Source organism: Malaya genurostris, chromosome 2 (assembly GCF_030247185.1).
Source record: "Malaya genurostris strain Urasoe2022 chromosome 2, Malgen_1.1, whole genome shotgun sequence".
In the NCBI taxonomy this organism is placed as follows: Eukaryota; Metazoa; Arthropoda; class Insecta; order Diptera; family Culicidae; genus Malaya; species Malaya genurostris.
In genome coordinates, this window is record NC_080571.1 from 240,363,634 (window position 1) to 240,387,123 (window position 23,490).

Genomic DNA, 23,490 nt, shown 5'->3' on the forward strand with positions numbered 1-23,490 from the left:
AATGGGAATAATGATTATTCGATATAAGCAAATATAGCCACAGTCAACACAAACAGCACTGCGCACCATCGAAGGTAATCGAAGGCCTCCCTCCAAGACCGCACTCGGCAGGCCCCGGATCCAACAATCTGGGCGGTGGAGGGCGGTTCATAAATGACCTTCAGCAAGGCCGTTGCGTGAGCACACTGCAGGCCAACTACCTTACGTTCCGACCGTTTCGCTTGCCATATCCCGCGTGTAATGGACCAAAGTCCCGGTACAGACCCACGTGCAGAGCCGGAAAAGTTTACAATTAAGCGGATTAATTAACAGTCATGTTATGCTACTTTATGACGCTGGTTGTCTTATGTTGCAGATGTTAATTTTGCCTTCTTCTTTTTTCTCTCTCCGCTACTGACTTGTAGTTCGTTGCAAGTCATCAGTCATCCGGTGAAACTAGTGGCGGTAAAAGGAGATTAAAATAATACGATGATGGGGGCGAGGAACTTTCTACTTGAGTAAACGCTGACTGGCGTCTCGTGCCATGACTACCTTGGTAATTAAATGATGAAAAGCCGCGGTTACAAAACGAACAAAAGGATAATTAAATCTGGTAGCGAAGAAAAAGTGAATTTTAAACAACAAAAAAATTATTCAGACATCTCTGAATTTGAATACAACAAAATAAACATAGTCGAATATTTATCCGTCCATCAACCGATCTTCAACCGTACCGTGACGCAGCCTGGAAAATTAATGACACAATTTAGTCTCAAATTTTAAACAGAAAGTTATTCTTATATAAGTCGATTCAAAATGGGTGCGTTTTGTACAACTCAATAAGACGAATAAAGTAAGATACGACGCAGTATGGAGAGATTATTTCAATTGAAAAGGAATAACGGATTAAAGTAGCCTTGCCTTCGTAAGTGACATTGTGGACAGGGCTCGAGAATTCCATGAAAACCGTTTGTCTCCTACGACCACCATCTGGCCACATGCCAATGTTGTCAAAAACATGTTCACAATGGTACCTTCTACTCGGGTACAAAACTTTATACAACTAAACAATCACCTGCATCCAATGTACAACAAGATACGTCCACTCCATCTAACCACCAACCCAACGCCTGGGAAAGGAAATATTACAAGAAACACGACGAAGCGACGACAAATCAATGGACTAGGGCGAGGATGGTAAACCATCGCCTCCGCCTAATTTACTGGAGAGAAGAAAAAAAAGAGAGTGTCCCTCCCTCAAAGAGAGGAAGATTAAAAAGATTTATTTACTTAAATCTTCGACATGTACCGATTATAACATAAGTATTGCCAAATTGATTAAAAATGTTTTATAGCTAACTTATGTATAAGTAGATTTCGTGTAATGAAAATCAAAAAATGACCAGTTTCGTTAAATCTCGCACAGCAGGTTATTTTATCCATGTACAGTACGATGTCTAGCTATCAGGACGATTCCTTAAAGGAAGGAGGAGGAAACACGTAAATTTCTGTAATAAATAAGTCACTGTTATTCATTAACATGTCAAAAATGAAATCTTCGTAGAAATCGTTGTTTCGAATTTACCCTTGCCGATGTTGCGGATATATGATCTGAAAAGGTGAATTTTCCATTTAATAATACACCTAAATCTTGTATCGATTTCATTCTTTCAACGACTAGGCCTTGAAAGGTGTATTCGAAACAACGCAAATTTTACATTTACTTGTATTAATCTGTATACCATCATTCGAACACCAGTGCTCTATATTAATAATGTCTTCTTCAAACACTGCAAAATCGACTTGAAGTAATGGAGCGGAAGATTTTTAAATCATCGGCATAAAGTAATTTTCCAGATATTATGCGAGTGCAGAAGTAGTTGATAAACAACACGAATAATTAGCGGTCCCAAGTGACTTCCTTGAGGAACACCGGTTTGTATTTCGACGAGTGTTATCAATGCCATGGAGAAAAGCCAAGTCGCAGTAGTTTTCGGTGGAAATTATGAAGCACTTTATCAAGTACTTTTGAAAAATTGATATTATTCGCATCAATTTGTTGGCGCTTCTCGATGCCAGAAACCAAGCTTCTTGTATACTCGTACGTTAACAGATTCGAAGTGGTTGAACGTTTCTTCACAAAGTCGTGTTAACAATCAGCGATGATTTGAGATACATTAAATTAGGATTCGATTTGTCTTCAAATTTTAGGTCCTCTAATATGTCTTTGCGAATAGAATCTTTCAGATTGTCGATAGTTTGTTGATTTGTCGCTTTTACCGATGTCAAAGCATTACGAAAACGAGCTTTTTCCATGATATTTTTACACGGATTGCACATCCGAAACAAGTAAGATTTATTCACAACTGCTGCAAAAACTACAAGGATCAGCCCCATGGCGTTGTAGAGCCATTGATGTGAAACAAGGCAACCAAAATTTCTAATGATTTACAATCAAACAGTTCAATCAATCGTCACACTTTTGAGAGTTCCTCTTTGTTTACTTTCTCTTTCGGTTATTAAGGCCCTATCGGTAATTCCTCTATCCAACCTTTTACATAGAATAACGACTAAACCCATCGACTTTCGATCTGTAGTTCAGAAATTGTTGGAAAATACAAGAACAAGCCGTTATAAGTGAAAGAGTGAGTAAACAAAGAGAATCTGTCATTTGCACTTGGGACCTTTTCTAATGTTCATCGAGATTTATTCTTCGCCAAGCTTGTATTAAAGTTTTGTATGCAAGCATTTATTTCTATAGCGTTAAGTTTAGAAATTAATCTGAAGCACTCAAAATTTACCCTAGGGTAGTTATCAATTTCTCAGGCGAAACGACATAACATGGAATTTCATCCGAACTTGCATGACACAAGATCAGAGCATACCAATTAAAGCTTCAAATCGTTTTATGGCACTTTTCGTCTTGCTGTCTAGTAACAACCTACCTCTAGCATGCTACGCGTAGGCATGTCGTAATATCGATCGATTAATCGAGTAATCGATTAATAACCCTGATAATCGAGTAATATTTAATCGAGTAGCTTAAAACTAATATTCGATTATTGAGCTAATCGAATAATTAAAAAAATCCCATAGTAATAATCGAATGAATAATCGAGTAATCGATTAATAACCCAGATAATCGAATGAATTTCAATCGATTAATTTCAAAATTATACTCGATTATTGAATAATCGAGTAATTCGAAATTTCCGACATCCCTAGCTACGCGTAGGACTGAGACGTTAGCTATAATTTCGCTTCTATTTATAGATTCGCGTGCTTCCAACAGCTTCGCTTTTGCATCGATTGACCAATCAGAGCGATACTTACCCTTTGATATATCGCTTACTCCTTCAAAACCGTCGTCTATGGTAGGGAAATCCGGTATGCCGGAGATTTTTTGCAGACAAAAAGGACACTACTCGCTACTAATCAAAATTTCAATCATTTATAATTGAAAATATGTGGCCTGATAAATTCAAATCGAAACTTTAAAATATTTCCAATCAAACGATGAAATAATATCAATAATTGATACAAAATAGATTAAGCTGTAAGTGTTTAAAACCTGACCACAATTCTACATGTATTTTTCCTTGAGTTTTTGATGTGCACCCTTATATATAATATAAAGATGTGTTCCGCATCAAAAGTTCGTCGTTCAATACGCAACATTTTGCACAGAATAATGCAGTGCAAAATTTTCCACAACTTTCTCAAAAACTATTATAGTACAACTTTCTCAACTCTATTAAATGAATAGTGAATGTTAAGCCGGGCTCCGTTTTGCTTTAGGGGTTTGAACTTGGATAAATAAAAGCGTATAAAACCTGTATCAATCCACGTAGTGGTGTAGTGATGCCTTTCTCATATGATTGATTCCCAGGTAACAATTAGAATTCCTTCAAGTTTCAATTATAATTCATTAGGGTTTTGTGATTGATTGATCAATTACTACGTGTTCGACGAAAGCTGCAATCAGTGCTACTCGCAGCAAGCAATTGAATTATTCTCAAATCGTTTTTAAAGTTATTGCTTGGCCAATAAACATTGAAAGATTTTAGTTTTATCTTTGGTTTTATGTATGCTTTGCAGCTCATCAAAATTTATATAACTAGAGCTAAAGTAAGATATAACCTTAACCTAGCATGTAAGTGTGCTCATTGGATTACAGTTCAACTAATCGCAAATTGATGGTTTGATGAACGTTTATAGCACATTTGTTTTAAGCTACGGGATTTATTACTTCTTTGGATCAGTGTTATTAGCAAAAGAGACAATTTCGTGACCGCCATTTTGATGTTCTACGTCGCGTTTTTGATCAATTATTCAAAAACTAGACCGATTTTCGAAAAACCAAAAACACTTAAATTTTCGCAATTAAATTTATTACAACGAAGTATTCTTAGAATTTTGCTTTGACGAGCCATAATTGGTTTTTGAAATGTATAAACAATTACTGTTCTTTTCCACGGGGATGACGTATGAACTGAAAAATAGTTATTATTTTCATAAATACGTTTATTTCGTTTTATCCACAATATATAGTACTTTAAACCTAATACAGTTCGAATATCATATTAGTATGATGGCATTCATTAGTTAATCTAAGCATTGTTTTTATCAAGCGATTTGGTATTATGAATTACAATAAATGTATTTTTATTTTGTACATGATCTTATAACTATTTAGGTTTTTTTGTATCAGTTCATCACTTTTATTCATATAATATAGCTGTTTTTTGGTTGAACTCATGGAAGAGAAAGGGGTCTAACTACTGAAAAATAGTGTTGGTTGCAAAATTTCACGAAGAATCCGAAAATGCAACTCAAAATTATAAAATTTTTGCCAAACTAAACGAAACTTGAAGAAGTTTACATCAACTTTCCAGCATTGTCTGTATTGCTTGCACCCTACTGTTTCATATTGTGGTAGTGTGAGAAATTCTCGGTGGGCTCGGTGGCATTATATCGTGAGCAAAAATTCCATATCAAATAACACGATTTTATGCCACATTGGGTTTTGTGTTGAAATAACAACGAGTTGAATACAATAAAATGGTTATTGCAAGGAATCTTTCATTTTTGCCTTTCTCATATAGAAAGGTTATGCAATCACTTGAAAAACCGACTAGTGAAAATTGGCCCGGAGGGCCAAGTGTCATATACCATTCGACTCAGTTCATCCAGCTGAGCAATGTCTGTGTGTGTGTATGTGTCAAATAATCTCACTAGGTTTTCTCGGAGATGGCTGAACCGATTTTGACAAACTTGGATTCAAATGAAAGGTCTCGTGGTCCCATACGGAATTCCTGAATTTCATCCAGATGGACTTCCGGTTCCGGAATTATAGGGTAAAGTGTGTTCAATATTGTACACCGTCACTTAAACCGGCGAACCAAAAAACGTAAAAAATTTTCTAAACTGGTCTCAAAACCACACAAATCGAAAGTCATTATCAGTAGGCAACTAAGCAAACCGATTCCGGCTATCCTGGTTCCCGGTATCCGGTTCCGGAAGTACCGGAAATAGTGGACATATATACCAAAATAGATCTCACTCACTTTTCTCAGTGACGGTTTGACCGATTTCCACAAACTTAGATTTAAATGAAAGGTCTCGTGGTCCCATACGGAATTCCTGAATTTCATCCGGATCCGACTTCCGGTTCCGGAATTATAGGGTAAACTGTGTTCAATATTGTACACTGTCACTTATAATATTTTCGGATACAACAAACATTTAAATCGTAATTTAGAGTGCGTACTAGAAGAGTGTATGTGTCATGTTAGTTGGTGGTCGGTTCTTTCGTTTGTGGAAATGTGGATGACTCACGCAATCAAAGCATTGTTTTATTCTGTATGTTATACTAGTTAATGCACAAACAATCTCTTGGTTTGTTTCAAAAAGATAAATAAGAGATAATTTTTGAATAAAATACCACAATATTATATGTACATGAGAAAGGCATCATTGCACCACTAGGTGGATTAAAACAGGTTTTTAGGTAACTGTCGTTTATAATGCTAGTAATGCAACTATAGTAATAGTAACTCTGTTGATCTGAATGCATTGATGTTGCTGAAGGGTCTAATTGTCTACGAGGGGAGAAGGGAGGGGGGGGGGGGTAACTAAAGTCTACGTAGTCTCATGATTGTTTTTAAAAATTTTCAAGACGTTTAGCTTAGCTTAGTTAACCGTCCGCGTGTTTCCTTCGATTGATTAAAATCACAGAATTGATTAAAAGTACCAGATTTTGGCTACGTGGCTTATGAACGTTCCATAATTGTGATGATTGCTTAAAAATATATGTTTGAAATACCATGGATAAATCTTTTTAAAATGAAACGACATCATTCATTGCGGGATTTAGCTCATCTGAACAAAACATTTATTTTTGATCTTATCATGTAATATATCCCTGCATATGAAAACACAGCCAAGCATGTTTCACTGTTCTTAGTCACCACGGCATTCACTTACAGTCCTACACGGAAAGAAATCCGTTACTGCTGTTATGATTAGAAAATCATGAAACCAATCATTTTAACTTATCATGAAATCATGAGCAATAACTCTTCTCCCATGAAAATTAATCATGGTTCGAAAATGCGTTACTTGAAGAATGCTTTTTTTCAAAGCTCGTAACTCTAATTTTCTATCCGGATATCACTTTGAACCCTCTGCCTCAAGTGTTGTGATAGATTAATAGATTAATGGTAAAGCAAAAAGCAGACATTGAAAAGCAAGACCTACTGAAAATGTTTACTCGATCCTGAAGCATGTTATTTAATAATCGTGTTGTTTACCCACCGGCTGATAGAGAATTAAACATAACATAAAAATAAAGATAATGAACCGAAAATTGACATCATAAGAGACTAAGCACGGCTACGCTTTTCATTTGACAAACATCAATGTTACATTTTGTTTGAATGTATTCTTACATATTTGATGTGATCGTTGTTGCTAGAATAATATTCCGAGAGCTAGCGTTTAATTCGATTGTGAATTTGGAACACCATCTAACGAAAATCAGAAAAATATTTTGTTCAACCACTTTGATTAACTTGTTTAATAGATATAACAACACAAGCTGTATTGATGCACCTAAATATTATGAATAAGACAATTTTTTTGCAAGAATTCGACATAGAGTTTCTTTTTAAGCGGTTTGATTCACTCGTGTTTTTTATGCAGTTCGTTTAAGTGTTTAAATTCTGAAACACAAAATCGAAACTGAAGTAATGAACGCAAGTAAACACGTTATCTCTTGCGTAGTCGTTTTTCAAAAACAGAATAATTTCATTTTAAAATAAGTTCGTCGTGTTTTCATAGAATTTATATTGCAAAAAAGACTATGTTGCAAAAATCACACATAACGCCTGAATTTATGTTGCAAAAAATACCATCGTAGCAGAAACACGCCTGAAGTTATAACCAACAACTTCAAGTGCGTTACGTTTAAATTTCATTGAAATCAGTCCGAATAGATCATGATCCGAGAAATTTTAATCATGATGTATTATAATAACATGAAAATGTATTATTTTCCCCAAATCGTGACTCGTTTTGCTCATTTCTAGAATCGGAATTTTGCCCGTGTATATCTACGGAAACAAATTCAACAGAACACACACACTGATCACAAGTCTATTTTGTTCCTTCTACTTTTCCGCCGACACTGATTCGATATTTTGTGTTTGTCTGATTTGCTACCTATCGGGGTACACACCAGCATCATACATCTACGTAACGATCTTTGCCAATAAATGATAGCAGCAGTGACAATTGTGATCTCGAATACAAGATATTGAAGATGATCAAACCTTCGTTTGATTTTCAACGATTTATGTTTTAGTCTTTGTTAAGACGTAGAGCCATCTTGAGCTAGTTCTTCATGTGTTTTCATATGCAGGGTAGTTTTTTTTTGTTTCAATTATAGAGGTTTTAACATTAATGTCATTCGCCTCTTCGGGTCAGAAAAACTTTCTGACCCTATGTGCGGGGTTGGGAATCGAACCCAGGCGGGCTGCGTGAAAGGCATCGACTTACTCATCACGCTATACCCGTCCCCGCAGGGTAGTTTAATTGGTAAACAAAATTTCCCCTGTTAGGAGTTAGCTACGGGTTCGAGTCCCGTCTCTGCGCTAACATTATCGTAGTTTTCATTACATAACTCCATTCGCATTGCGCACTGCATGTCAATTTTCCTGTCTCATTTCTCCGTTAGATACTGATCATATTTAAATCATAGCTCAAGATGGCTCTGCGTCTTAACAAAGACTTAACTACAATTCGTCTTTTATTGTTTACTCATAACATACACAGGTTTACATTTATCTGCAACTGACATTTCATATAGGCTATTTTAGTGTAACGTTCCTAATGGGACTAATGAATTTCTCGTTATTGTTAAGTTGAGTGTAATCATCGAAATGGAAACGAATTTCCAAGTATAAGGAAATGGGTTGCCAGTAGGTTTTTAAGCAAAGTCTTGGCATTACATTCCTTTCGAATTTGGCCTTTGTGATTCAACAGACTTCGCAGCCGATTCTTAGCGTACAGAATCATTACATGGCTAGTACTATGGATCCTACTAACACTAAGAATCCTTCCAGGTCGGGGCTCGAACATACGACAGTTGGCTTGTAAGACCAGCGTCCTATGCATTGAACCGCCAACCCAGCAAAAGGTTTTAAAAACAACCTAAATAGTAATGACCAAAAATTTCCAGTATCTAGAATCATGGACTATGTAGATAGTTAAATCCGTAGATGAACTCCGCGGGGATTTCTGTAGATCCAGCAACACAAAAGATCATATTGCATAATGAATTTATTAGTTAGTAGCTTATTCCTGTAGGAGATATTTCAAAACATATCTTTTCCATAGTTCAATATTGTCTATCATTGCCCAACCCGAGTGGTAGATTGATTGGTAAACCACCGACAGCCGTTATTAACAATCAACATACGTGCTAATCCGTTCCGCCTTTGACCATTGTTCCCCGTATTTGTGTTTTTTCTTTCCAGAAAGAATGAAAATTAGGTACGAGCGGGCACTTGGAGCAGCAGCAGCACCAGCGGAGGCATTCGGCAGCTTCAGCTACGCCAGCAACGACGACGACGGTGGAAGATGCTCTCATGGCATTTCTTAACCTACGTGATTGGATTTCTGCTGTGCGGCGGCCAGCTTCTAACAATAGCTAATGCAAGTAAGTACGGGTCGGGTTTGAGGGAGGCAGACCAAAGAAAAAACTCCCACAATTAACCGGTAGTAATACCACCAGTGGTTGGCTTCTTGTACTCTTTTAGTAGATCAATTCAAACGGATTTTCACACCGTGCGGTTTTGTAAACCGTTTATAAGCGGGTGAATAATAGGTAGACTCGAAATGATCAGCGTCTCTGTTGCAAGTATTTACGGGAGGCTGTGGTACCAAGAAACGGCGTGCATAATTTTTTCAAATGGGTTGCGGTAAGCAAGAGCTATTTCTCGAGGCAATGTAATTTTAAAGCAGGAAATTAGTTTCGGCTAGCGTAAGCTTTTCGCATTGTCTGCATCAAATTCAACCGCTGGTGACCGATTTAACCAGAATAAGTTCGAGGTTATTTCACCAAATTACAACAGGAGGCGTAAGTTAGTAGGTTCTCAAATCATTGACCGGCTTGACAATTGACTCACATCGAATAGAACAATCGTATGGCTAGTGGTATGATTTTTGCATCATTTTAAATCCGAAAAAATGCGAGAAATCGATTGGGCGACTAGCGACGAGAGTTTCTAATTGCCTGCCAAGCATGATTAAATTATGCGTCTCAAATATTCGCTGACATAACCAAACAACCAGACTTGAAAACAGTCGCATTCGGAGAACAATTAACTAACTGACTGGCAAATATAGAAAGTCGAGCTCTGATTGTCAGTGAAAAACATCGGTCTCGTGTATTGCTCTGATTTCTGTACTAATTAGCAGAAACATTAATGAAACATTACCAGATAATTTTCACTTCGTTCGGAGCCCGCATATTTTAGATTGTTGCTTGGATTTGAACAGAGCATGTTTATCAGTGCCCAAAAGCGACGATGAAGCGAAGCTGTGGGAAGTTGAGAGGCTTGAAATCTTTCGTTACATAATAACCACTGTTTCTATATACCAATATATTAAATCTTTGGAATAGTGACATGATGCCGAATCTATGCAATAGAAGCTTCATTGAGCATGGAGTGGAGGACAAGGTTGCATGAAAAAAAAAGATTTATTTTCACGCTCCACCAAACTTTTCGTGTTCCTTTTAGGTCCCACAAGAACTAGGCAAAACTTAAACTCGATCGGTGAAACTATATTTTTGATGGAGATCATCCACTAGACTCTTAAAATCTGTGCATATGTCAGTTTCGAAGGAAACTTAACGGGAACTAAAACTTTTGAAGACTGCAAAACAATCCGGTATTTGTAGAAAAAGTTATTAATGAAAACCGAACAAGGTCCGTACAATGACTCATTATTTAATACATCTAAAACAGTCTTCCCAAGATCATCGACACGTTTATGATTGTGCAAAAAACTTCAAGCACATATCCAACCTCGAACCATGTTCGAGTTTATCACGAGCACCGTACACGAGCGAACACAGTACGTACAATGGGTCAGGTTTCCGTGCCCGTACATCGTGTACGTACAATGGACACATGCTAGATACGGTTGAACCAGTGATGGAGGAAAGACAGAAAGAAGCAAAAAACAAAACAAAAACAAATTAAGTTCAGTAGTAATCAGAGTTAGAGAAGCGAGTATAGTAGCAGCGAAACAAAACTGAGGATATTAGTGTTGCCGTTTATTTAAATTTATGCAAAGAAAAAAATCCAACAATAGTGTTCGTATTTATTTAATACTAGTTCAGTGTACCGTGACCTTAAATTTTTTGAATCTGTGCTAGAATGATCTAAAGATAGAATAACGCGTCTCCACATCCAACAAATAACCCATCATCAAACATGCAGAAAATAAATATTATACGATTTCAAAACTACTTGAAGGTTTTACTTGGATTATTAGTGATCATTGAAGCCTTGGAACATAAATAACTCATTCAAAACACATTTAAACGGTAGCCAGGGAAGTAAATGTTGAATATAAAATGACATTTTTCATTGTTTTACTTGAAAACTGAACATATTGCTAATATACTTGTCTATCGATAATTTTCGAGTGATCGTCGACTCCGTACACGATGTACGATGCATGACGTTTGATTGTGCCACCGAACACGTGCACAAATCGGGTTTAAACATGACTTGAGAGTTTGTTATGAGATCAGAATTTCGCGAGCATGGTGTTCGGTGTTTATTTGGGTAGACTGGTCTAAAAACCACTGCTGCTAGTGGTCGTAATATGATTTGACTTTGTTTTATTATATTATAACGGTTAATCTGAGTTATTTCATATATTCACGATAGTTACTCAACTTAGTATGAATATTCCTTCAAGTGACAAGCCATGTTCCGAAACTTACTGTAAAGACACAAGAAAGTCAAAGTTTTTAATTTAAAAAAATTGGTTTTTGGTTCTGACAATATTTTGGATAAACTTAAATTCACAAACTTTGTCAAAGACTTAAACTATCTATCTTACATAGTTTAGAAGGTATGGACGATTCTATCCGATCGGCATTTAGACCGCTTTTGATCCCTATACACGCTCTTTGATAATAACTTATGGTTCGAGTTGCGATTGCTCAAATTCATAAACTGTGTTCCAGTGTCAAAATTCGAGTACGGATTTGAGTAAAATTTACTCAGGCCATAAGTTCTCTCGCATTTATTCATAAATTAGAGTAAGCGTTGAGGTTTCAAAAATTTGGGTGAAAAAAAAAACTTCCTGCATTTCAGTACGTTTTCATTCTCGGAATATTCTTATTAAATTTAAAAATGCAAGAATACATCATTTTTCATTGCCGTTTCCATATCCGGGTTTTAAAACCATGAATCATCAATCATATATGGTTTCAATAGAAATTTGTGTTTTCAATTATGTGAGAAGTCCAACATAAGGATATTAAAATCGTGCAATTTTGACTCCAAACCGGTCAAAAGGAAACGGTTTTGAATAAATTTTTTTGCGCTTTTAATTTAAATGAAAGAAGAAGAATGACTTTGTGTATCAACATTTACGAAGAAGAATTTTATTCTTTTAAATGCAAGAAACTCAAATTTTGAAAAAAAATTTCTTATTTTGGGTAAAAAATACTCAAATTTTGACAGCTTCGTCCCTTAACTGAGGTTTTGTTGGGATAAGCATGAGAAAAGGTTGTTGTAACCGGAGACATTTTCCTGGTACTTATGAAGCAGAGATTCTGATACAGATTAGAGATGGGCAATTCGTTCACGAACGGTTCAAAAGATGTAGTTCTTTTGAAAGAATTAATGAGTTGTAGTTCCTCAGCAAAGTCGTGGGACCTTACCTTTTTTCGAGAACGGTTGTTCACTAATAAAAAAAACTGCCTAACGAAACCTCAGTTCTAATTCGTGGAACCTTTTTTGTTTGCTCTTTGAACAAACAAACCAACTATGAAAAGAACGAACGAACGGCTCTGAAGAATTAGTTCTTCCAATAGAACTCTACATCACTGAACGGTTCTTTGAAATATACTGTTTTACCCATCTCTAATACAGATATGGTACAGATAGATTTTTGCACCGGATACAGATTTTTCGAAAAATGATAAACTTAAATTCACAAACTTTGTCAAAGACTTAAACTATCTATCTTACATAGTTTAGAAGGTATGGACGATTCTATCCGATCGGCATTTAGACCGCTTTTGATCCCTATACACGCTCTTTGATAATAACTTATGGTTCGAGTTGCGATTGCTCAAATTCATAAACTGTGTTCCAGTGTCAAAATTCGAGTACGGATTTGAGTAAAATTTACTCAGGCCATAAGTTCTCTCGCATTTATTCATAAATTAGAGTAAGCGTTGAGGTTTCAAAAATTTGGGTGAAAAAAAAAACTTCCTGCATTTCAGTACGTTTTCATTCTCGGAATATTCTTATTAAATTTAAAAATGCAAGAATACATCATTTTTCATTGCCGTTTCCATATCCGGGTTTTAAAACCATGAATCATCAATCATATATGGTTTCAATAGAAATTTGTGTTTTCAATTATGTGAGAAGTCCAACATAAGGATATTAAAATCGTGCAATTTTGACTCCAAACCGGTCAAAAGGAAACGGTTTTGAATAAATTTTTTTGCGCTTTTAATTTAAATGAAAGAAGAAGAATGACTTTGTGTATCAACATTTACGAAGAAAAATTTTATTCTTTTAAATGCAAGAAACTCAAATTTTGAAAAAAAATTTCTTATTTTGGGTAAAAAATACTCAAATTTTGACAGCTTCGTCCCTTAACTGAGGTTTTGTTGGGATAAGCATGAGAAAAGGTTGTTGTAACCGGAGACATTTTCCTGGTACTTATGAAGCAGAGATTCTGATACAGATTAGAGATGGGCAATTCGTTCACGAACGGTTCAAAAGATGTAGTTCTTTTGAAAGAATTAATGAGTTGTAGTTCCTCAGCAAAGTCGTGGGACCTTACCTTTTTTCGAGAACGGTTGTTCACTAATAAAAAAAACTGCCTAACGAAACCTCAGTTCTAATTCGTGGAACCTTTTTTGTTTGCTCTTTGAACAAACAAACCAACTATGAAAAGAACGAACGAACGGCTCTGAAGAATTAGTTCTTCCAATAGAACTCTACATCACTGAACGGTTCTTTGAAATATACTGTTTTACCCATCTCTAATACAGATATGGTACAGATAGATTTTTGCACCGGATACAGATTTTTCGAAAAATGACCTGGAAACATTTGCTTGGGAATGTTATTTATTTATGTCGTTTATTTTAACCCCTGGGAATGTGTTACGTAGAGATTCGTGTTCGCATTATGGTTTTACGTCTGCGACTTTGTTGAAGGCTATGAACAAACTCCACAATACAATGTGTTTCTGTAATCAAAATTGGAAATTAAACATAAGCATTCAGAACTAGTTTCTAATTCATTCAATTTCCAAGCTTTCCAGTCAACAAGCGAATAACATTTGATCGAAGCAAGCCTGCTAGAGCGTGCAATCGTTTTGTAACGCTTTTCGTAACGTTGGCTGTCTGGTAGAAACATTCCTCTTGGTTTTTTGATGTGAGACTGATGCTTTAGAAATAATTTCACTTATATACATAGATCCGCATGATTGCACAGTATTTCTTTCAAAGCTAATAAAAGTCTCAAAATAAACGAAAATAACGAGAAATAGATGTCACTCTCAGCTTCGCTTGCAAATTATGACAACGACATACATGTCCAGTCAACCACATAAGCGGAACAGTAATTTCAAAATTTTATTCTTTCTTGCATTTACCCTTTCAGTCATTTTCGGTTTTCAGTGAAAATCGTATGCTGTGCAGTGTCGATATTCAACCAAAGTTTTGAGAATCGATAATGACAGAAAACATTTACAATGATTTCCACCTGTTAGTGCTCGAATAATATATAGTTATATAGGGGGCAGTTGGGTGGGTTAAGGTTTTTCGGAACAAACTGGACCCCTTTCTTTGCATTCCATTCTTTAACGACTTTGCTGTAATGACAGCTTGCCAAATCTGGCCAAAACATTACAGGATGGTCGTGGGATCGAATGAACTGCAAAATTCGTTTTTGGAGACACTTTGGAGATAGTTCCGATGTCATTGTCTTATTTTATTATTTTCGTTTTTTTTTGCCACAGCTGCAAATGCCCTGCCAAATCATAAATTTTCTTGCAAATTTGTCGGCAAAAACAAATTTAAATTTGACTGGATCATCCCCCCGAGCCGTTGCCAAATAAAATTTTTGACCTGGGATTTGCCCGAAATCAGCCTTGACATAGGTTTCATCGTCCATCAGGTCAGCACCTGGTCTTATAGCACGAATTTTGACCACACTATTCTGTTTTATGGTCCGATTTGGCTGTTTGCTAGCTCTATACGACTTGATTCCTTCCCGAAGTCGAGTTCTCCTCACGGTACTATGGGCAACACCGAATTTTCTGGCCGAATCACGGTCCGACAGATTAGGATTCCTCTTAATCGTCTTCAAAATCTTACCACGCAGTTTCCGGGCGAAAGTTCCACTCCGACGATTGGCTTGAGGTTTCCGAATCGTCGGCAATGTTCCCTTATACCGTTTTATAACTGGTATTTCTGGGCAGTTTTAGCTGTTTAGCTAGCCTAGATGCAGACCACAATGGATTTTCCAAATAACTGTGCACAATTTTTTCCCTTCTTTCGGCTTCCATGTTGATTGTTTACAAAGTACAGTCGATTTGCGGAATGTCAAAAATCATACGTGAACCTGACGAAATTTACGACACGTGGGCGCCAAGAACTTCCAAATCCGTCCACCAGGAGCACCACAATATGAGAAAAAATTGTTCCAATTCTAAATGAAGCAATTAGTCTGATTACTTTTGCATTAAATGATCAACCAGAGCGATGCTGATAAATCGCTTACTTCTTCAAAACAATCGTCACCGTTATGGAAATCCAGCAAGTCAGCGGCGCAAATGACATTCGCTATATTTTGGAATGGCCTTGTTCCAACGGTGTCAGATTACAATTGACGCCCAAAAAACAAACGTGAGTGAAAACAAATTCCGGCGCTTCTTTTCCTGATTTTAATCAATAAATCTTCCATATGGTTAAAAATAAACCAATCAGTTCATTCTTCTTAAAATTGCAATTCAAGAAAAGTGAAAATCTAAAAAAAAATTCAAGAAAAGCGAAAATCTAAAAAAGTCTAAAACTCTTCCGTTTTCCTTAAAACTGCTTGAGAAAAATTATTTCAGTTTTAGCTTACTTCCAATGACACATTTGATTCCTATATGGATTTTCTCTTGCAAGAATTATTGCGATATAAAGATGTAGTGGGTAGATAGGGTAAAACACACACCCTAAGAAAATGTAGCTATATCTTAACTATAGATAATAACACGGAAGAGTTTCTTGCATTACTATCTTCCGTAATCATTATTTTTCAAAATTACGTACAAATACTCGCTGAATGCATTGAAAAATACATGAAATATCTTATTTTCCAAAATCCTTAGAAAGTATCTATTGAAATATATGCGGGGTATGACGCCCGATCGTGAAAAACATGAAAAATATACATTTCAAATTACGCGAAGTGACGATTATCTGAACATGGAGGCAGGACGATCTTAAACAACGAGTAAACATCCATCAAAACAACGGATTGAAGCTCATGACAACCACAGGGCAATATGCACCCTCATAAAGCTTCTTCTTCTTAATTAAAGAAAGCTTTAGACTTTTAGTTGACGAAATATTTGCCAGGTGGAAGATTGTTCACTATTATTCATTAAATTGATAACTTATGGATAATTTTTGTAAGCGAGTTACTGAGCATTTTGCCTCAAACAATTCGGGTCGTTTTGTCCCCAAAAATATGAGACGATATATTTGACGATTTTTCTATAAAATTGCAAATACATCGTCTGTATTAAAACTAATTTTAGAAACCCGAATGATTGGCAAAGAAGTTCACTGGTTACATAATTAAAATCGTCTTCCTCACCCTAGAAAATTACTATGGAACGAACATCAAGAATTACTTATAACAGAGACATAATCGGTTTTTTAATTTTTTTTCCAGATATGATTGAACCATCGCTATCAAAATTTTATCGTAATCTGTTGTTATGGCGGACTTTCAGTTTCATTAAAATTTCAGTGAAAAAATTTGGTAACTTTTGAGAAAAGCGAAAGGTGCATTATGCACCTATAACTAAACCCGCAAAATAGGAACCTTTAATTTAAAACGCGAAAAGTAATGGATATGGAATGTTATTGTAAAACTATTCATTTTCCCGGAAAACTGTTTTTTTAACAGAAACTATTTAGTTTTTTTTTGTGTAGCGCATTCTAATACAAATGCATTGAAGCAGTGTTGATAACTTTTTTATTAGGGAATTAAATTCTACATTCATAAAATGTACGCAATTTTCCATCAAAGGTTGGTGAAAAATTGATCAAAACTGATATTTCATCCAAAAAGTCAGGCTTAACATTCATTTGAGAATCAATTATTGTTGAAGATTGTTTGAAACTCAATCGTGCAAGCCACTTTGATAAACTGGTTGCACTGCATATATGAATACATAGATCTATGACATACGTACCAAATAAAATGTACGTAATACACAAATTACCAACACAAGTTAACTTGGTTTACTCTTGATCCTTAATACGAGCGGTCGCCCCCAAATCTCTATTTACGGTAATGTTACAATCTCAATCATATATCATTTAAAATACTAAATAGCTGGATACATTCATATCGATACGCATAAATATTTCCAATCAAAAGGTGAAATAATATTAGTAATCGATAAAAAATCGACTGAGCTGTAAATGTTGTAAAACCTAAGCACATTTCTACAGGCATTTTTACTTCAATTTTAAATTTGCACCTCTATATAGAAACAGAAAATGTGTTCTACACCAAAAAAGGCAACAACACACAGTAGGGGAACAATAAAATGGTTATATTCCTTATTCTGAATATGCCAACCTGGACAGATATTGTCCATATTAGAGCGAATACTAAGCTTCAATCTATGGAAGAGAAGCGATCTAGGTATCTATCAGATTTGGTCTATTTTGCAGTACAGTGACCATATGATGACCATAGTCCTCTGTTCTACCTTTAGGAGCAGCAAACGCCGTGGACAACATCGTTCAAAATCTGCACACCTAGTAGTTTGGTTGCATGTTAATTGTTGCTCTCTCTCTTAGATATCACTGCACAATGCTTGCTACTTTCTCAGGCATTCGACTTGCTCACCAATCTTCATTTATACTCTACTCTGAGGATGTAAAAAAAAACATATATTTCCACTTTCAAGATTGTTGATTGAGTGCATTTTTAAGTATTGTTCATACATTTTATGATATATTCATATTCGTAACATCGACAAAGATAGAAAAAATAGAGCAGATTAGAAAAGTTAGTGCTAGTAGATATCATTTCAAGACAATTAAAGTAATAATCGTTTGTGCCGCTTCAGACACAGAATAGGAAAGCAGGGCCAAGACCGAAGCGGTAAAAGGCGAAATTTTCCGAAGTTTCACTAATGAAGACATTAAATGTAATGAAGCAGTAAGTAGGATGACAAAATTCCCTTACGATACAGACGCAGGAAGCAATGATTGACTGGGTGAAGTACATTTGCTGCCGAAGTGGCAAATTCTCTGGTGGACTTGCAATATAAGATACCCGTATCGTTCGGTTCCTATAATCTTGATAAAAGGGAACTTTTCATTTCGATGATAATCTCGATTTCCTTCAGTGTTACTGGTGTTCATTTGGGCACGCAAATTGTGAAACCTGCAAACCTCCACCATCGGCCGGAGCAGCCCATGAAGGGGACTTCATTTTCAGCTCATAAATGGGAATTATTTTCAGTACCAACGAAAGAATGAAAACTCTATGAAAAGATGCATCGGAACAAATCGTCCAGGGGCAAGATTCGGAAAAGCATTCTTACGCAATCAGTGTACAGTTAGTCATGTCAGTTTCACACCAAAAAATACTAAAACATATAAATCACATTTAATGGAGTTCATTGCGACATTTCTTGCCTAAGTTGCCAAATTGGTACAAACAGGATTGAATTGTATATGCTGGTCTTTCAAACTTATGTTTGAAAGTCGGGTTAGAATATATTGATTTACACCAAGTTCTACATGAGAATGCCAAAAATAAGTCTGATGTGTCGTCATTTATTCTGTAAGACCAAAAATACATGGACAGTGACGAATCATAACTAAATTTCAACTAATTGTGCAGTAAATAGCAGAGTTTAGCACGGAACTGTTCATAATTGCCCAGCAATCTACTACGAAAGCTTAAATTTCAATTCATTCTTCACATTAAACGCGTAGAAGAATATTTTTCAAGTCATTATTGCTAATTGATTTCAATTTTCGTTGGCGACTAGTTCCCCCAGTTGAACCAGACAAAATCAAGTTTAACAGCACCCAATTTGTTCGAAAATTGCTTTTCTCTTTTTTCATCTTGCTCGTCTAGCTGAAGATGACTCTGGCTATCGTTCACAAAAACGCCCTAAAGGCTACCGAATTAATAGCCACTTTCCATTACTTCTTGCTCTTTCTCTTCCATGAACTGCTCCACCAAGACGTAATTCACAATGTGTTGGGCCTCCCGTCGACCTGCGTTCACCAGAATGTGGTTCGTCAGTGTCGATTGTCGTTTTCCTGCTGGCTTGAAGGAGGCCGCCATGTGGCCGGATGTGGTGACAATCGCTGGTTGCTGTCGTGCTGCGTCAAGGACAACGATCTACAAACATCGGCGTCGTCCTCGTCCTCATCGTCGTCATCATCATCATCGTCATCGGCGATGTTCAATCCAAAATTAGCATTCGCTGCTCCAATGCGTCCCGCCACGGCGATGGTGCCAATGGGCGTGATGCCGATCTCCCCTGTCAAAGCGCATCCGTACGTTACAGCATCCAAGAAGAGTAGTTTTTTCCGTCGGCGATCCGATCAAATGGGAATTATGGTGAGTTGAGTGCTCTTTTCGATAGACGCCACTAACCAGAATTCATTATTCTAGGGAGACTGCGGGATAGCTCGGACACCTCAAAACACCCTGCAAAAACGAATAATCGGAGGTCGCACGGCCAATTTCGCCGAGTATCCATGGCAGGCACACATTCGAATAGCGGAATATCAGTGCGGTGGGGTGCTGGTGTCACGGATGTTTGTCGCAACTGCCGCCCACTGTATCCAACAGGCGCGGCTGAAGGACATTACCATCTACCTGGGTGAGTTGGATACACAGAACTCAGGGAAAATTGCCGAACCACTTCCGGCGGAAAAGCACCGGGCCGAGCTGAAAATCGTACACCCCAAGTTCCTGTTTCGAATGACCCAACCGGATCGATACGATCTTGCCCTGCTGAAGTTGACCAGGCCGGCCGGCTATAAAACGCACATACTGCCGATCTGTTTGCCTTTGAGGCCTTTGGAGCTGATCGGACGAAAAGGAATCATCGCCGGTTGGGGTAAGACCGATGTCAACATGGGACAAACTGGTACGAACATTCTACGAACGGCGGCTGTTCCGATTATAAGTAAGTATTGTGGGTGGGTAGTTTCAATCGAAAAACAACACTAAAGCAGATTATCCTTCATTTTAGGTACCAAGGATTGTCTTCGCTGGCATAAAAGCAAAATGATCAACGTTGAATTGTACAATGAAATGTTTTGTGCCGGTCACTCGGACGGTCACCAAGATGCTTGTTTAGGTATGTTTTCTTATTAAGTTGCTAAATTGGTTGGTAAAAACAAAATGTTATTGTTTCTGATTTCACCGAATTCAGAACAATATACAATTAGGTGGAAACTCGTTATCTGAAGCATGTGTCGAGCATTTCTGCTTGATATTATGTCCTAGCGTATGATATATCATACGCAAAACTGTCTTTTTTATAAACATGCTTACTATAGTAGTTTAAAATCTATTATCTTTATTAGAACTACTTCTTTTATTTTCTTTGTGTGTTGAAAATTCTCTTCAAGTATTAACGTTTTATTTGTTTTCTAAACATACACTGATAAGAATCCATTCAACAGTGTCACTATTTATGTACCATTTAATTCCACTATTTCACTGTCACGTTATTACACTTTCACAAAGTCTCTATACTTTAATGAAGCATAACAAACGTTACAATACAGATACGCGTATTTCGGAATGTTATTTACATCCTTCTTCAGTGTATCGGTTTTATAAGTTTGTTTGAAAGAATGCTGTAATGCTGCTCCTTTTATACGAAATGTCTTATTGTAAAAACGTAAAGAAACAGGTAGTAACAAACAAATTGTCAGCGGAGGGTAACAAACTGAAGAAGTGGGATATTAAGAGATCCCAAATCTATTTGTATCTTATGTGTCGGTAATAAGTTGAATAGCCAGGAGGGCTTATTTCCTTGGTCACGATTCAATAAAGAAATGGAGTTATTTATGAAGATTTCAAAACTTTCGGCTGTGCCTAATTTCCATGGGTTGAAAATTTGTCTTATGATTTTTATGTCGTTGGTAGTGAGTTCATGATCTTCAGAAAAGGCATGCTCTGCTACTTTTGACTTGAAATAATGTGGTAGTCCTTTCTCTAATTCTTTAGATGCTTTCGCTATTTCAGCGACGTGCTCTTTGAAACGGATGTCTAGAGTTCTCTTTGTTTGTCCAATATATATTTTATCACAATGAGAACACGAGATTTTGTATACCCCAGATTTGTTCAAATTATCCGTAGGATCTTTTGTAGAACCTAGTAAATTTTTCAATTGACAGTGCATGCTGCTAAATACTAAATCTAAATCAAATTTATTTAGTTTTGATTTCAGAGGATGTGCAATGTTTAGATTGAAGTCCATTGATATTCTTTTTAAATTTTCCGATGGGGGAGGCAGAGTTGTAAGTGATTGTTTTTTCAACAATCTTAATTTTTTGTCGAGGATTGTTTGGATTGAACGCTCCGGATATCCATTGAGCTTTCCAATTTCGAAAATAAGGTTTTTCTCTTTTATTGCAGCATCTCTCTTAAGGGGCTAGGTCAGCATTCTGTGAATCATATGGTGGAAAGCTGCCATTTTGTGTTGGTGGGAATGATTAGAAGTATGACCCGATCTGTGTTGGTTGGCTTCCTGTATATCTCGAAATTTAAAGTTTTGCTTCTCTGACAATGAGGACATCTAAGATAGGTAAACTGCTGTCTTTCTCCTCCTCATAGGTGAATTTAATGTTTTCATGTAAGTTATTAATCATTTGTAAGAAAGTTGATAAATCATTGCGTTTGATGATACAGAATATATCATCAACGTATCTCCACCAACGATTAGGTAATAACCCCTGGTTTTTCAAAAGTTTTTCAAGATTTGCCATAAACAATTCGCATAAAAACGGGGAGAGCGGATTACCCATTGGTGCCCCTTGTAACTGTTTATAAAATCCTCCTCTGAATTCGAAGTAATTTACATCCATACAAAGCCGAGTTAGGTTCAGAGATGACCTTACTTTGCTTTTCCATAAACTGTTACTATGTTGTTGAAGTAACCAATCTTCCAATAGATTGATTGAGTCTTTCACCGGGACACTTGGGAATAAGGCGGTTACATCGAATGACACCATTATTTCGTCTTCTTCGATTTCAGTTCAGTTGAGTCGTAAATTCTTGTGTGTTGGGGACTGATCTACTGAAAAATTTTTTTGGTATAGAATGGAATTCTTTTACTAGCCATTTGGCGATTTTTTGGGTAGGGGCTCCCACTGAAGAAATAATTTCCCTTATTTCGTTACCTGGTTTGTGAACCTTTGGTAGTCCTTTGATTTTGGGTAAAGAAGCGTTAGGAACTTTGAGGTAATTGAGGTTGATATCGAAGTTTGGATTACATTCAAGAAGAGTTTTATACACTTTTTTGATAATTTCAGGAAGGCGGTCGGTTCTTTATTTCCTATAAGGACCATCATTAATTTTTTGGGTTATCGAGTTATCATAATCTTGTTTGTCCATAATAACTACTTTATTTCCCTTGTCAGCCTTTACATAAAAACAGGCTTTTCTCGCAATTGTTTCACTAGTTCTTTTTCATCTATGGTTTGCTGATTATTCAAAGAAGTACTTCTAATGACGTCAGCTACGATAGTTCTGGCGTCATTAATTTGAGGAAAGGAAAGATCACAGTTATTTAAACCTGTTTCGATGTCTATAATAACTTGTTCGAGATTTACTTTTGAAGAAATTGCATAATTTAAACCAAGATTTAGAAGATTAATTTGTTCATTGGTAAAATTTTGAGATGAACGATTTACAAAAAAATCCTCCAAAAATTGTACTAGAGGTTTTGTGGGACGGTCTGAAAGATTTTTGGAACGTAAATTTTCGAATTTCTTTTCAAGAAGAATTCGTTTACTTTCGGATTCGCAATGTTCTGCAATTTTTACTTTGTTTAGAAAAGTTTCGAAGCCTTGGGGATATTGTTTCGCTAGTTTCAAGTGAAGATTATAGCATTTCAAAGTTTTTACGCTCTGAATGCTGTACAATTTTTTAAACTTCACTTTCAAAATTTCGTGTTGAATTTTAATTAGAATTTTTCTAGAAAAAGATCTCCCACCCTTTACCTTACAGCATGTGGGAATTAATCCAAATCTGTTGCATTTTTTCAAATACGCAATATCTTTGGATATTCCCACAATTTTCTTTCCTAACTTAATAAACCTGTTTGAAAAAAAAAAGAATCCATTGCTATTCCATGATTGAATATCATGGAATCACGAAACATATCTTCTCATGAGATTTCATGAGCAAAATGATTGATATCATGAAAATTTTCATGGAAGAAGAGTTATTGTTCATGACA

At 36.3% G+C, this 23,490-nt stretch overlaps 1 protein-coding gene across 2 annotated transcripts in view; it reads left to right on the forward strand.

Moving 5' to 3' along the window:
* LOC131428310 (testisin) overlaps positions 1-23,490 on the forward strand; it is a 49,879-nt gene that overhangs the window by 20,884 nt on the left and 5,505 nt on the right. For both annotated transcript variants that reach the window (XM_058592168.1, XM_058592169.1), the window contains exons 2-5: positions 9,018-9,199; positions 19,246-19,628; positions 19,683-20,202; positions 20,269-20,376. In XM_058592168.1, coding sequence (XP_058448151.1) covers positions 9,121-9,199; positions 19,246-19,628; positions 19,683-20,202; positions 20,269-20,376 — 1,090 coding nt within the window. In that variant the 5' untranslated portion in view covers positions 9,018-9,120. The remainder of the gene's footprint in view (positions 1-9,017; positions 9,200-19,245; positions 19,629-19,682; positions 20,203-20,268; positions 20,377-23,490) is intronic.